Source organism: Portunus trituberculatus, chromosome 18 (genome assembly GCF_017591435.1).
Source record: "Portunus trituberculatus isolate SZX2019 chromosome 18, ASM1759143v1, whole genome shotgun sequence".
NCBI lineage: Eukaryota > Metazoa > Arthropoda > Malacostraca > Decapoda > Portunidae > Portunus > Portunus trituberculatus.
The window spans coordinates 14955986-14970735 of record NC_059272.1 but is presented as its reverse complement, the minus strand read 5'-3'; the positions used below and the strand labels follow the sequence as shown (position 1 = coordinate 14970735).

General features: G+C 43.1%; 1 protein-coding gene across 1 annotated transcript in view; it reads right to left on the bottom strand.

The window, feature by feature from the left end:
• Positions 1-14750, bottom strand: part of LOC123505581 (ras-related protein Rab-23-like) — a 93387-nt gene that overhangs the window by 7057 nt on the left and 71580 nt on the right. The window contains exons 3-5 of the mRNA XM_045257067.1: positions 11400-11521; positions 9191-9353; positions 7181-7260 (exon numbers count right to left, since the gene is read on the bottom strand). Of these exons, the coding sequence (XP_045113002.1) occupies positions 7181-7260; positions 9191-9353; positions 11400-11521 (365 nt within the window). The remainder of the gene's footprint in view (positions 1-7180; positions 7261-9190; positions 9354-11399; positions 11522-14750) is intronic.

Below are 14750 nucleotides of genomic sequence, written 5' to 3'. Positions count from 1 at the left end.
TAGTGGTGGTAGTAGTAGTAGTAGTAGTAGTAGTAGTAGTAGTAGTAGTAGTAGTAGCAATAGTAGTAGATTTGTATACAAAGGAAATTTTCTCGAGACTGAAACCATGAACAAACGTATATTAGCCAGCATTCGTCAACCACATAATGTAACTCTGGCTCTAGGTCATGTCATAAGATAAATAAATTAAAAAAAACTAACAACAATCTGATCTGAATTCCTTCCAAGCAAAACGAGTCTATTCCGTTGGCACTTCAGTTAGGCAGCGTGATGTGGCGTGATCCCTGGGCCAATGGTCGGGCAGGCGGGGCGCTAACTCGATCCTGCCACGCCACATGCCAGCCGGGGAGGGAAGGTGGGTCAAAACAGCATGTGTAATCCATTCCCAGCGCGCTCCGTCGATATCTGCCTAGCCTTGGCCTCCTTTCTTCCACGGTCCCTCAGAAACTGCCCTTCTTCTCCTAGTTATTTATTTTTTTTCTCTCTCTTCCTCCGTCGCATTCCATAAGGTGATTTATGCCAGAACAATATTTCCTACCCTAATACTCCAGTACATTCATTTTTTTACGATGCAACAGCTACTTCTTCTCTCTCTCTCTCTCTCTCTCTCTCTCTCTCTCTCTCTCTCTCTCTCTCTCTCTCTCTCTCCGCGTTGAGTGATTCGCGTCCATTGCATGAGTGAGATGCAAAAAAAATAAATAAATAAAACCACTCACTGTTCAATTTCCCCTGGTATGTTTCCATTGCGTTGTCACTGCATTGTGTTTCGGTCTCGAATTTTGTCACGGCAAGGGAATACATAACACGTAATGATTTCATAGTTTCTTCGCTTTTCCTTTCTCTTGTCTTTGTTTCTGTCCATGTATTCATCTCTCTCTCTCTCTCTCTCTCTCTCTCTCTCTCTCTCTCTCTCTCTCTCTCTCTCTCTCTCTCTCCGCAGTTGCGGCCGTCACGTGACAGAAGGCAGGAGGCAGGATGGTGGCGCTGACCCAGGCAAGGTCAGGCCACCAAGGCCCTCGTGCACTACCACCACCACCACCACTACCCTCTTATTATGCCGCCTGACGTCACTGCTGAGCCTCGCGACACATGACCCAGAAAGAGAGAGAGAGAGAGAAAGAGCATTACTCAATCATGTGCAATTTATCGATTTACATCGATTTGCAATTAAAAGTTTGTTGCGCACAGCTTTTTTACTCTCTCTCTCTCTCTCTCTCTCTCTCTCTCTCTCTCTCTCTGTGTGTGTGTGTGTGTGTGTGTGTGTGTGTGTGTGTGTGTGTGTGTGTGTGTGTGTGTGTGTGTGTGTGTGTGTGTGTGTGTGTGTGTGTGTGTGTGTGTGTGTGTGTGTGTGTGTGTGTGTGTGTGTGTGTGTGTGTGTGTTGGCTTCCCAATTGTCTAAAGTTTACAAAAAGCTTCGATTTTAGTTTTGTTTTATGATTCAATGTTTATTTTAACTTTTCATTTATTTTCAGTCTTACTTTCTTTGCGTCCCTTTAAACTCTTCCCTCTCTCTTTTTACTTCCCTACCCTCGTTCCCTTTCCTTACCTCCACCTCCTCCCTTTACCTCCCCCTTCCCTCCCACCTGCTCTACTGAATCTCGAGTAACTACTTTCCCTTTCATTAACTTGTTGTTCATCAGACACCTGGTTTTGATTACTTTTGTCCTTCAGATGGTGTGTTATGCTCTCTCTCTCTCTCTCTCTCTCTCTCTCTCTCTCTCTCTCTCTCTCTCTCTCTCTGCCTTGCTTTAGTTTTTTCTCATTTTTCTTTTAATTATATTTTGGATTTTGGTTATATTGTTACTTATTCTCTCTCTCTCTCTCTCTCTCTCTCTCTCTCTCTCTCTCTCTCTCTCTCTCTCTCTCTCTCTCTCTACTCTATTATCCTCATCATCATCGCCACCACCACCATCACTACCACAGCAATCCAATTCATAAAACAATGGTCTTTTCAAGCAATATTCGCCTTCATTTTCCAACGCAACACACCGCTCCTGCCTCCCGTGACACCCATTGCAACACAAATTGGCGATACAAATGCCGTAACACGTAACAGTTACCTCTACGAAACACCTGCCACTATTTTTCTCCCTCTCCGTCACACTCCGTCACATATACAAAGGTTTAGCACGCCTCTCTTCCTCCTTTACCTCTCTCTCTCTCTCACTCTCACTTTACTTCTCTTACCTTCTCCCTTTGCTCTTTTTTCACATGTGGTTTTCTCTCCTTGACTCCTCAGCCTCTTGTGTTTAATCTCCTCTTCTTCATTTCTTCCTCATTTTTATTCCTTATTTCTGTCGTATTTATAATGTTCTCCTCCCTTCCTTCTCTTTTTATAATGCTCTTTTCTTTTCTCTCGTCTTCCTTCTTTTTTTCCTCATCTCTCTTCCTCATTCCTCTCTTATACTTATAATATTCTTCTCCCTTCCTTCTTTCCTATTTATAATGCTGTTTTCTCTTCTCTCATTTTTCTTGTCCTCCTCCTCCTCCTCCTCCTCCTCCTCCTCCTCCTCCTCAGAAATCGTACCTAATGACACCTATTCGCAAAACAAGGAACTCATTTCGCAGCAAAGGTCTCAGTGATTCTAGCAACAATGAACTAATCCACGGAAAGTGACTACGAGAGGTTATTAACACACACGCTTTGGAGGAATTGTGGTGCAGGTTTGTTTACTAACGAGATTAATTATGCTTTATCGCTCCTCGTACGTGTGTGTGTGTGTGTGTATGTGTGGGTGGGTGGGTGGGTTGGGTGGGTTGCGTGGTAACAGCCTGGTTCTCAGTAATATGCATGCATAACGATACCAGGTAAATGTGTGTGTGTGTGTGTGTGTGTGTGTGTGTGTGTGTGTGTGTGTGTGTGTGTGTGTGTGTGTGTGTGTGTGCACGTGGCTGCAATATATGTGCATGCATAACGTAGGTGCGTGTCGTGACATTGGCCTTTACGAATTTAGCGACGTGTTCCTCACTTTTTTTCGTTCCTCTTCCTTAACTATCTTTAGGCAAGTTATTTTTTGCGCGTCTGTGTTCATAATCAAGTTGGAATGTTGGTCGATTCTTCATATTCTTTAGTTAATCGGCTGGCCTTGACTCAGTGAAGAATTTGCTAATACTGTGTCAATAGAATTTTAACCCCTTTCATACTGGAACACATTTTTACCATGAGTTATGGGTGTGATTAAACGATTTTATTTATAGGAGCAAGGTTCTACGGAGGTCAGAAGGTTGATAGTTCAGAGTTTTCACAATTTTAATTCTTACATGAGATTCTGAAGTTGTATAAAATCGCCAAATAGTAATCTGAATAAATAGGAAGACATGGCATGGTACTGAAGGGGTTAAAACACTAGATAAACTTATGGATGGGAATAATAGCAGAATATACGTAGAGTTTTATTTTGCATAGAGACTGACTGCCACTTATGACTTCTTGCAGTTTCCGTTATCTCCTCATCCAAGTCCGTTACGTTCTTAATGTTACCATGAATAAGAATGACAAGTGGACAAAAATTGGTGTGTTTTGTACAGAACCTGACTGACATCTGTTCCTAGGAGTGCCCCTTAACCCCTTCAGTACCATGACGCGCTTTCGTATTCATTCCTCTTACTATTTAGTGATTTTATTCAGTTTCAGATACTTATGTTAGGATTAGAATAGTTAAGACTCTGGTCATTAATCTTCTGACCTCCATGTAATATACAATTATATACAAAACTCATGGTAAAAATGCGTTCCAGTTCTGAAGGGGTTAATTTCACAAGTTGCTATGAGTGCTTCGTCCACAGATGCACCACCTCACACTGCCACGCTGTAACCAGGCACAAACACACACTACGTAGTTTGAGGGCACTTATATAATAACCGCAGCGTCACGTCCCATCTGTCGCCTTGAAGCAGCAAACACTCAGTAAGAAGGCAAATACCCAGTAAAGAGGTAAAGACGCAGTATGGCGCAGCACACCACGCACACCCAGGAATGTTCACCCTTGCATTATTCTCCACAAATCTTCGGTGCTGTTTAATTTACTCCTTTGCCTTCAGCCTTAGCCCATTACTACTATATACTTGGTACTGTTTATGTCGCTTTCCTTCTTTTCTTCAGCATATTTCTTTCTTTTTTTCATGTACGAGGGGAAAGCTGGCCAAGGGCAACATAAAATAAAAAAAAAAAAGATCCAGTTAGTTGTCAGTCCCCTTGCAGCTCCGAGAGAATTCGTTAGAAAGAAGGGATAAATGTAAATGGAATCGCGTTTTCTTGCTATTTTCTACTGCTTTTTCATGTCTTGCTTGTTCTGTTCCATCGGCTTTTGTTATTCTACTCTAATAAAATCAAAAGTTAACGCCAGCATAACATGTCATGTGTACTGAATGTGAGAGAGACAAAACCGATGAGTGCTTCACATTTCAAATCTTCGATCATGTAACATGGAAATCAATGGTTGGTTGGTGGATTTCCTTCTCGAACAGAGTGGAGGGAGATGAACGAACACTATCAAGAGTTAACCCTGTCATAACATATCACGTGTACTGAATGTGAGACAGAACTGGTGAGCGCCTAACATTTCAAATCTTCAATTCTACAACAGGGAAATCAATGAATGGGTGGTATATTTCCCTCACGACCAGAGTGCAGGGAAAGTACAGACACTATTAAAAGTTACCGTCGGCATAAAATATCACGTGTACTGAATGTGACAAAAAAAAAAAAAAAATGTGTCTCACATTTCAAATCTCCAATTCTACAACACGAAAATTAATGAATGGTATATTTCCTTCACGAATCGAGTGGAGGGAGACGCACGAACATTATCGAAAGTTAACGCCGGTATAACATATCACGTATACTGAATATGAGACAGACAAAGATGATAAGGATCTATAACATTTCAAATCTTCAATCCTACAACACGGAAATCAATTGTTGGTATGCTCCCTTCACGAATAGAGTGGAGGAAGACAAACAAACACAAACATTCCATCAGTCCTGCCCTCTAACACCACCAAATTTAACACAACAATATAAAAAAATAAGACGCCACATCAAATACTTAAGACGATAATATAAATCTAATTAATACACTGAACTAGACGCAGAGCTTAGACTCGACTCCTTTTACTCTTTTTTTCCCTCGCCCTCCTATGACAGTTTTGGGAAATTTATTGAACCACAAGGCGAATATAAATATAATTAATACACAAAACTTGACCAAAAGGCAAGTGAAGCGTTAAAATCGACTTCTTGCTATTATTCTCTTTAATTTTGGGACTAGGAGAGAGAGAGAGAGAGAGAGAGAGAGAGAGAGAGAGAGAGAGAGAGAGAGAGAGAATTGTTTTTTAATGCCTTCCATGTTCCGACACTCTCTCTTACATGGGCGACTGTATGTGTTCTGCATGCACAATGGCCCTTTTATGCAGACCTCTCACCTAATATGCATTCCTTTGTGTGTATTACTGGCCCCTGCGACCCGACGGTACTGCGCTCCCTGCAACCTTGAGCTGACTTGCAGAGAAGGAGGAGGAGGAGGAGGAGGAGGAGGAGGAGGAGGAGGAGGAGGAGGAGGAGGAGGAGGAGGAGATTCAGGAAGGAGGAAAAAAGCTGTGTTGAGATAGAAGAAAAAAACAAGAGGAAAGGAGGAAGAGAAAGAGGAGGTAAGGGAAATGTTCTTGGTAGGAAAGAGGAAAAGGAGAAGGAGAAGGAGAAAGTGGAAAGGGAATGAAATAATGTTGAGAGAAAAGAAAAAAAAGAAAAGAAAAGCAAGGAGGAAAAAAGGGTGTTTTGAGAAATGGACAGGTGTTGTAAAGAAGGAGGAAAAGGAGAAAGAAGAGAAGAAGAAGAAGAAGAAGAAGAAGAAGAAGAAGAACAAAAGGAAAGACAATGTTGCATATACACACCAGAGTAAAAAAAAAAAAAAAAAAAACTAACTAACAAAACAACAACAGAACACCACGAAACAAAACAGCAGAACAACAAAATCAACTCAGAGGCGATACAACAATAACCGGTTAAACAAACAAGACAACGCGAAGGAGAGAGAAAGGAAACAGTGAAAGGGAAACAGTTAGGAAATTGGAGGAGAAAGGGGAGGATAAATGGGAGGATTAGGGAGACAACAGGTGATGACGGAAGGTTGGGGGGAAATATAGAGGAAGTTGAGAGGGAGAGAGGGAGAGAGAGAGAGAGAGAAAAGTGTTGAATGCGGGAGTAGGAGAGCGAGGCAGTGGCGAGGGAAGAAGAGAGGATATGGAGAAAGAATGAAAGGGAAGAGAGAACAGCTGCGGAGGAGAGACTGTAAAGAAGAGGGGAACGGAAGGAAAGGAGAAAAAAAAATGCAGAGGGAGGAACAAGAGGAGGAGGAGGAGAAGGAGAAGGAAGGAAGAGGGCAAGGATCTGGAAAGGTAAGGGGAGGAGAGAAAAGAATACATGAGAAGGAGGATCTATTAAGGGAAGGAAAGGAGGAAAAAATGTATGATGTGGAGGAAGCGGACGAGAAAGACAAGGATGAGAACAAGAAACACAATTAAACACAAATAAACACAGAGGAAGAACAAAAACACAAACTATTCACCATTACGATATTGTTAGCGATAACCTACAGAAGAGGAGGAAGAGGAAGAGGAGGAGGAGGAGGAAGACAGAGATAAGAGCGAGAAACATAAAAGAACCCCAAGTAACACAAAAGGAAAAACAACAAACACTTAAGAGGTTGTTTGTGATAAGTATTAGACGCAAAGACAAAGACAACACGAGCTCATGCAAGCCCGGAGGAGGAGGAAGAGGAGGAGGAGGAGGAGGCGAAGCGAATGTACTTATGGCTTGACAATAACAAAATCACAAAACAAAACAAAGAAGCAAAAACCGAAAAAACAATCTGCTCTAACGAGTCTGTGGTAATCTACACCACCAAATCTAAACAAGTAAAAACAAGTAATAGTAGTAGTAGGAGTAGGAGGAGGAGGAGGAGGAGGAGGAGAAGCGGGCGAGGCGAATGTACTAATAGCTTAACAGTGGCGGCAAAATAACACGAAAGAAGTAACAAAAGACCACTGGAACTCCTCGCCTACCTGTAATCTAAACCAGTAGAGGCAAAGGCGGTAAATAAAGGCAGAAGCGAAACTTGTAAAGACATGGATGGCGGAGGAAGAGGAAGAGGAGGAGGAGGAGGAGGCGAATGTACTTACGGCTTGACAGTGGCTTGATCAATAAGGTCGATCTTGTTCTGCACCAGCACCATGGGTATGCTGCCACACTCGTCCTCCACCTGGCGGAGAGGGAAGGGCTTATGCTCGTATTCTCAAACACTTCTGCACTTCACCTCCACTATTTCAAAAGGCTTGATAAAAATTTCCATGGTTTTCTTAAGGTGTTTTCATGCTTCTAGAGGCAAAGTGACAAGATTTCTATACTATTAACTGGAGAAGCACTCTTGAAAACCGTGCTCATAATCTCTGTGGCCTTGGAAAATAGTCCTGGTGAGACAGCAAAGCGTTTTTTTTTTAATATGGGCCTTAGTAGTGAGGCACAAGGCGTGGTGGAGGACACAGAGGGGAGGGAGCAAGAGGCATGGATTGATGAGTCTGGCCAGGGCATTTGGGGAGGACCAAACAAAGAGTAGGGAGGCTAGACAAAGGTGTGGGGAGGCTAGACAAGCGATAGAGAGGCTAGACAAGGAGTGGGAAGGATATGTAAGTGATGGGGATCACTAGGCAAGGGATGGGGAGGCTAGACAAGGGTTGGGGAGGACTAGACAAGTGGTGGGGAGGCTAGACAAGCGATGGGGAGCACTAGGCAAGGGATGGGGAGGCTAGATAAGGGTTGGGGAGGACTAGCCATGAGGTGAGAAGGATGGACAAGGGATGGGGAGGATAGACAAGCGGTGGGGAGGATAGACAAAGGTTGGAGAGACTAGACAAAAATTGGGAAGGTGGACAAGAGTAGACAAGGGATGAGGGAGACAAAAAAGAGGTTTGGGGAGGATAGGTCAGAATTGGGGAGGTGATAGGAAAGGTTAGGTAAGGATTAGGGGAGGGTAAACTAGGGTTGGGAAGGTTGAAGGATTTTGGCGGGAAGGTAGGCAAACATTTGGGAGATTAGACAATAATTAGTGAGGCCAGACGAAGATTGGGAGGTGTTGAATAGGTTAGGTAAAGATTAGGGGAGGTAAGACGAGTATTGGGGAAGGTAGAGAAAGACTGGAGAGGCTAGACACTTAGAATTGGGAGGCTAGGCAATACTTAAATCTCTTCAGTACTAAGACGCGTTTCCATATTCATTCTGGTTATTATTTGGTGATTTTATACACCTTCAGAAACATAAATTGGGATTAGAATAGTAGAGACTCTGGCCATTAATCTTTTTTATCTCCATACCCAAAAAATCAAGGCAGAAATGCGTCTCAGTATTGAAAGGGTTTAGGAGACAAGGAAAGAGAAAGGCAAGAGGATAGAAGAGGATAATGGAAGGTTAGACAGAGGTTGGCGACGCTAGACAATGCTTGTGGAGGTCAGACAAGGGGTGGAGAATGTTGGGGTCTGCGGTCTCGACACATAACAATGGGTAAAAACTTAATGCATACAGATTTAACAAAGAGATACGCAGAAACAGGTTCACAAACACGAGCAGGATATGAGATGGATGGCACAGGCTTTGCACGCACAGATGGCAGGCGCGAATACGATGGAGAATTTTTAAGAGAAGGTTAGATACATTTATGGATGAGAGTGCGAGATGGTATTAGTTAACACAAGCTGCTTTAATTGACTAGGCCAACAAACTCGCCTTTTGTAGAACCATGATGTGCTCTCTCTCTCTCTCTCTCTCTCTCTCTCTCTCTCTCTCTCTCTCTCTCTCTCTCTCTCTTAACCCCTTCAGTACCATGATGTATTTCTATATTCATTCTGCTTGCTATTTAGTGATTTTATACAGCTTCAGAAACTCATGTAGGGGATTAAAATAGTGAAGATTGTGGCCATTAATCTTCTGACCTCCATAGACCCTTCCTAATGTCAATAAAATGGTCTAGTGGTGCAAAAATCGTAATGTAAAACATGTGTTCCAGGACTGATGAGGTTAACCATTATTACACAAAAGAACACGCAGCACCAGACTTATTGGCCCTTACAAAACTAACCTAACCTAACCTAACCTTACGAGACTGTTGAATTATTATACTATCCATCAATCTTACGTACCTTCTTCTTCCACTTCCTGACGGCAGAGAATGAGTCGCGGTCAGTGGTGGAGAAGGCGACCACACATGCCTGGGCGCCGCGGTAGTAAGCCTTGGTGATAGCGTCGAACTCCTCCTGGCCGGCTGTGTCCCAGAGCATCAGGCGCACCTCCTCGCCGCCCGTCCTGCAACACACCACCTCGTTATCTCGTTACTCCGCTGCTGCTCCCCATGCCGCGTCTCAACCCTCGCTGCGCGCCCTCGGTATTAATCTCTTCAGGACAGGGCGCATTTTCATATTCATTCTTGTTACTATTTTGGCTATTTTATACAGTTTCAGAAACATAATTTATGTTGGTGTTAGAATAGTAAAGGCTCTGGACATTAATCTTTTGACCTCCATAGGCCATTACTAATGCAAATAAAATCATCCAATCATATACCCAAAATTCAAGGTAAAAATGAGTCTCAGTAGTGAAGGAGTTAAAGGCTCGTATTTTCAAACACTTCTGTGCCTCACCTCCATTATTTCACAAGACCTTATTTAAATTTACACGAGTTTTAAGGTATTTCTACGGTTCTAGAGGCACAGTGATAAGATTTCTACATTATTAAGTGGAGAAACACTCTGTTAACAAGCTCTGTTTGAAGTATCAAGGGATTTTATTATGTTTTTACTGTTCTAGAGGTACAGTGACAAGATTTCTATATTGTTAACTGAAGAAACAGTCTTTAAAAAGGCTTTAGTTGAAGTGATAAGAATTTTTAATGTTTTTTTTACGGTTGTAGAGGCACATTGAAAAGATTTCTTCATTAACAAGTGTTGAGAAACTCTTGAAAAGCCTGTTAATCATCACTGTGGCCTTTGGAAAGCAGTGATAGTGAAAGAGCAAAATGTTTCTGAATACGGACCTCACTCTCACTCCCGCGCTCCGTCTCTCACATGCTGAGACTGACAGGTGAGCGCTGCAGGTGATCTCTCTCTCTCTCTCTCTCTCTCTCTCTCTCTCTCTCTCTCTCTTCAACAGGTGCTCTTGCTGCCTCGCCCTTCATGTTATTTATCATCAAGGCAGTGATACATGAAGCCTGGTAAGTGACCGTTACAAATACATACACTTATTAGTTTAAACTCATTAATCGAGCATTTTAGTTGGAAGGTAATACGTGAGACTGTAAGTAACTGTGAGTGAATGTGAGTGAGTGATCATTGGAAAAGTAGGCAGGATTTTGGGAAGGTAAACAAATAGTTGGGAGGTTAGACAATGAATGGTGAGAGCAGACCAAGATTGGGTGATGTTGGAATAAGTTAGGTAAAGATGAAGGGAGGTTAGACGAGTGTTGGGGAATACAGAGAAAGACTGGGGAGGTTAGGCAAGCTTTAGGGAGGCTAGGCAATACTTAACCCCCTTCAGTACTGGGACGCATTTTTACCTGAGTTTTGGCTACGATAAGACCATTTTATTGACATTAGCAAGGGTATATGGAAGTCACAACATTAATGCCCACAGTCTTCACTATTTTGATCCCCATATAGGTTTCTGAAGCTGTATAAAATCGCTAAATAGTCACCAGAATGAATATGGAAACGTGTCATGGTACTGAAGGGCTAAGGAGACTTGTAAAGAGAAAGAGAAGAAGGAGGACAGTGGAAGGCTATGAAAATGAGAGTGTATAAGTGAGTGATTATTAGACAAGTAGTCAGGCTGTACGTACTTAGTCAGGCTGTACGTGCTCCAGATGAATTAAGTACACCTGACAGTCTTTCCAGGTGAGCACCCTTCCTTACATCTCACTATGCACAGTCAAGGACCCGTAAAACATCAACTCAGCCTGCGAGACTCCACCTTCCCTTGCCGCCTTTACGTAATATTCCTTTAGTGGACGGCAACTCACATCCACCTGCCAAGTCCTCTCAACCAGACCGCTATGTAGATGCCGCGCCCCTACAAGTAACTCTCCTCCCTGCAACACCCACCCACACATTACATTCACCTTTACCCATACCGCTGCTCACTCCTACACTCCTCGTCCTCCCTGCTTAGTTCCAGCACAACCATCTCAAATTCACACGTTACATTCACCCTTCCCCATACCGCTGCTCACTCCTACACTTCCCCCCCTTACTCTCTGCTTACTTCCAGCCCACCCATCTTAAATTCACACATTACATTCACCCTTGCCCATCCCGCTGCTCTCCCTCGGGCCTTCCCTCGCCAGGAGCCACGACTCACGTGATCTGCCGCTCCAGGAAGTCCACACCGATGGTCTTCTTGTATTCCTTAGTGAAGGTTCCTTTGCAGTACCGCTGTATCATGGACGACTTCCCCACGGCGCCGTTCCCCACTATTACCACCTGCAGGGGATGGATTCCTCTGGTTAATTGGTTCAGGTAATGGTAAAAAGGAGGTAGAGGGGAATATGTATGCTGGTTATGAGAGAATTATATAGAAAATGAATATAGATGCTGGTTATGAGGGAATTATATAAAAATTGAATATATGTGCTGGTTATGAGGATACTATATAAAAAAGTGGATATATATGTTAGTTATGAGGGAATTACATAAAAAGAGTGAATATATATGCTAGCTATGAGAAAATTATATAAAAAGTTAATATATATGCTGGTTATGAGGATAATATATAAAAAAAAGTGAGTATATATGCTGGTTATGAGGGAATTATTCAAAAAAGTGAATGATAAAATGGATTCCGCTGTTATTTATATTATTGGTGCTACAAGAACAACAACAAACTAACCAACATACAAATAAATAAATAAACAAATCAACACAAAGAAACAAAACAAACCGAACAACAATCTAACAGGCCAAGTAACTCAAACCACACCTGTCTAAGTGAAGCAGAAGGAGTGAAGCAGGAGTGAAGCAGGAGTAAAGGAGTGAAGCAGAAGGAGTAGAGCAGAAGGAATGAAGCAGGAGGAGTGATGGAGCCAAGTAGAAGAATGAAGCAGTAAGAGTAGAGCAGAAGGAGTGAAAGAGTCAAGCAGGAGGCGTGAAGCAGGAGTAAAGCTGAGGAGTGAAGCAGAGGGAGTGAAGCAGAAGGAGAATGATAATGACAGCTACTTAGGATGATGATCTTTGGCCCTGTGGCGATGTTGGTGTGTTTACCCTCCAGACCTGTGGCGGGTAGGGAGCCCTCACCCCTCACCCACTCTCCCCTCACCCCTCACCCCTCATACCCTCCTCACCCCATCAATCCCTCATCTTTCATCCCCTCACCCCCTCACTCCTCATCCCTCATCTCCTTACCCTCCTCACTCCTCACCTCTCATCCCCTCACACCCTCACTCCCTCATTCCCTCACCTCTCATATCCTCATCCCCTCACCCCTTATCCCCTCACTCCTCACTCCCTCACATCCTCATTCCTCATCCTCTCACCTCTCATCCCCTCATCTCCTCACCCATCACCCCGAACACCTCATCTCCTCACCCCTTCACTCCTTATCTCCTCACCTCCTCACCCCTCATCCCTTCATCCCTTATTTCTTACCCTCTCATGCCCTCACCACTCATCCCCTCACTCCTCATTTCCTCATCCTCTCACCCTCTTACTCCTCACCTCTAACCCCTCATCCCTCATCCTCTCACCTCCTCCCCCTCACCTCCTCAGTCTTCAGCCCAGGACACAAGACTGATCGTGACACCGCGACTGTCACAGTTTACATTTCCCAGGAGGAGAAAGAAAACTTAGGTAAGGGAAGTACTTTGAAGCATTTCCCCGCCACACATTCTCCACCATATTCAAGAGGCTTTATTTTGCGCTATACGGGTTTATTAATGGTGATTCTATGCTTCTATTGACAGACGGACAAGATTTCCACATAATTAAAGGGATAAATACTCTTACAAACCTGACTAATCAATGCTACATAGATTTTTTAACGGTGATTTTATGCTTTTATTGACAGATGAACGAGATTTTCACATGAATAAAGGAAAAAAATACTCTTATAAACTCGACCGATTATCTCTGTGGCCTTTGGAAATAGTGGTGATAGGAGCAAAGTGCCTGAGAAGTGCAGTGCTTGGCTCAGCGTGCGGTGCTTTGCTCAGCGTGAACTTGGACGGAAGTGAGTAGTTATGTCCACTTTATCACGCCGCCAGAACACCATAACTCTTCACAAACTAGTCACTGGGAATCATAAATCACAAGGATAGGATCATGAACGCAATGCAGAGGATCCAGGAAGACAGGAAGAGGTTCACGCCATAATCTCTCTATCTCGCATATTACGTATTTATCTTTCTGCCTTTTTATTTGAGCGAAGACTTCATCGCCACCACACTGCCGTGACTTGCCTCGTCTGAAAGGTTGTCATACAGAGTCGTAAATCGCAATGATGGGATGATAAGTGTGACTGGCAGGATCAGAAACGACAGGAAGAAGTTCAAACCATTATTTCTTTACTGCATATCTTTCTTTCTTTCTTTCTTTTTGTTATACCTTATCTTTTCTATCCCTTAAATGTGGATAGTCGTTAGAGGCAGGTAAAATAGCAAATATATCGATTTTTTATTGGTAAAAGGAGGAAAGATTGCAGAGGGAAAGAGAAAGGATTTGATAAGACAACTCGATCTCCTTTTTCTCCTCCTCCTCCTCCTCCTCCTCCTCCTCCTCCTCCTCCTCCTCCTCCTCCTCCTCCTCCTCCTCCTCCTCCTCCTCCTTCTCCTCCTCCTCCTCTTCGTCTTTCTCTTAAGATGTGGAGTGAGTTGAATTTCCGTAAGATAAGCAAAGGAAAATCAGGAGCTTTTTCTCTTTTTATATACCCCTTTAAAATGTGGCGTGACTCAAAATTCTGTAATGTAAGTTAAGGAAACGATCTGTCAGTGTTGTGTGTCAGTGAGGATAAGAGAAAATTCTAACCATAATTCCTTTGTAAATCATGTCTTTTTTCCTGCTTACCTCGCCCTACAAAAAAAATAAAACAAAGAAAAACTCGACGCCACGCTTCGTCTCACATTACAACCTCATAAATGACACAGGCGATGGGCACAGTGTGCACTATCAAGAGAGACAACAGGAAGAAGAGCTAACTATAATTTCTTACCATGCAGATAATAATCCTCGCATTCTCCCTCTTTACCTGAACAAAAACCTCTTCAAAATACCACTCCTCGTCACACCTGCCTCCGGACCCCGACTTCACTGCCATACCTGAGCCATGATGTCAGTGATAACTTGAGCTGCACGACACAAGTGACATCACGCGCTAATCTTTTCCTCCATCCCCGCCCCGTGTCCTGTCAACCCGCCAGGTTCCTTACATACGAGGCAAGACCAACAGTTGCGCCAAAGATACAAAGGTCCGTATCCAGAAACGCTCTGATCTTTCACCACGACTGTTTTTCAAGGCGACAGAGATTACAAGCGGAGTTTTAAAGAGTGTTACTCCTGTTAATAATATAGAAACCTTACCGCTTTGCCTTTAGAGACATAAAACACCTTAAAAACATGTGTAAATTTAAATAAATAGAGGAGGTGAAGCACAAAATTGATTGAAAATACGAGCCAAAGGTCTGTATTCTTGAAAGGTTTGGCTTTTCATCACGGGTGTTTT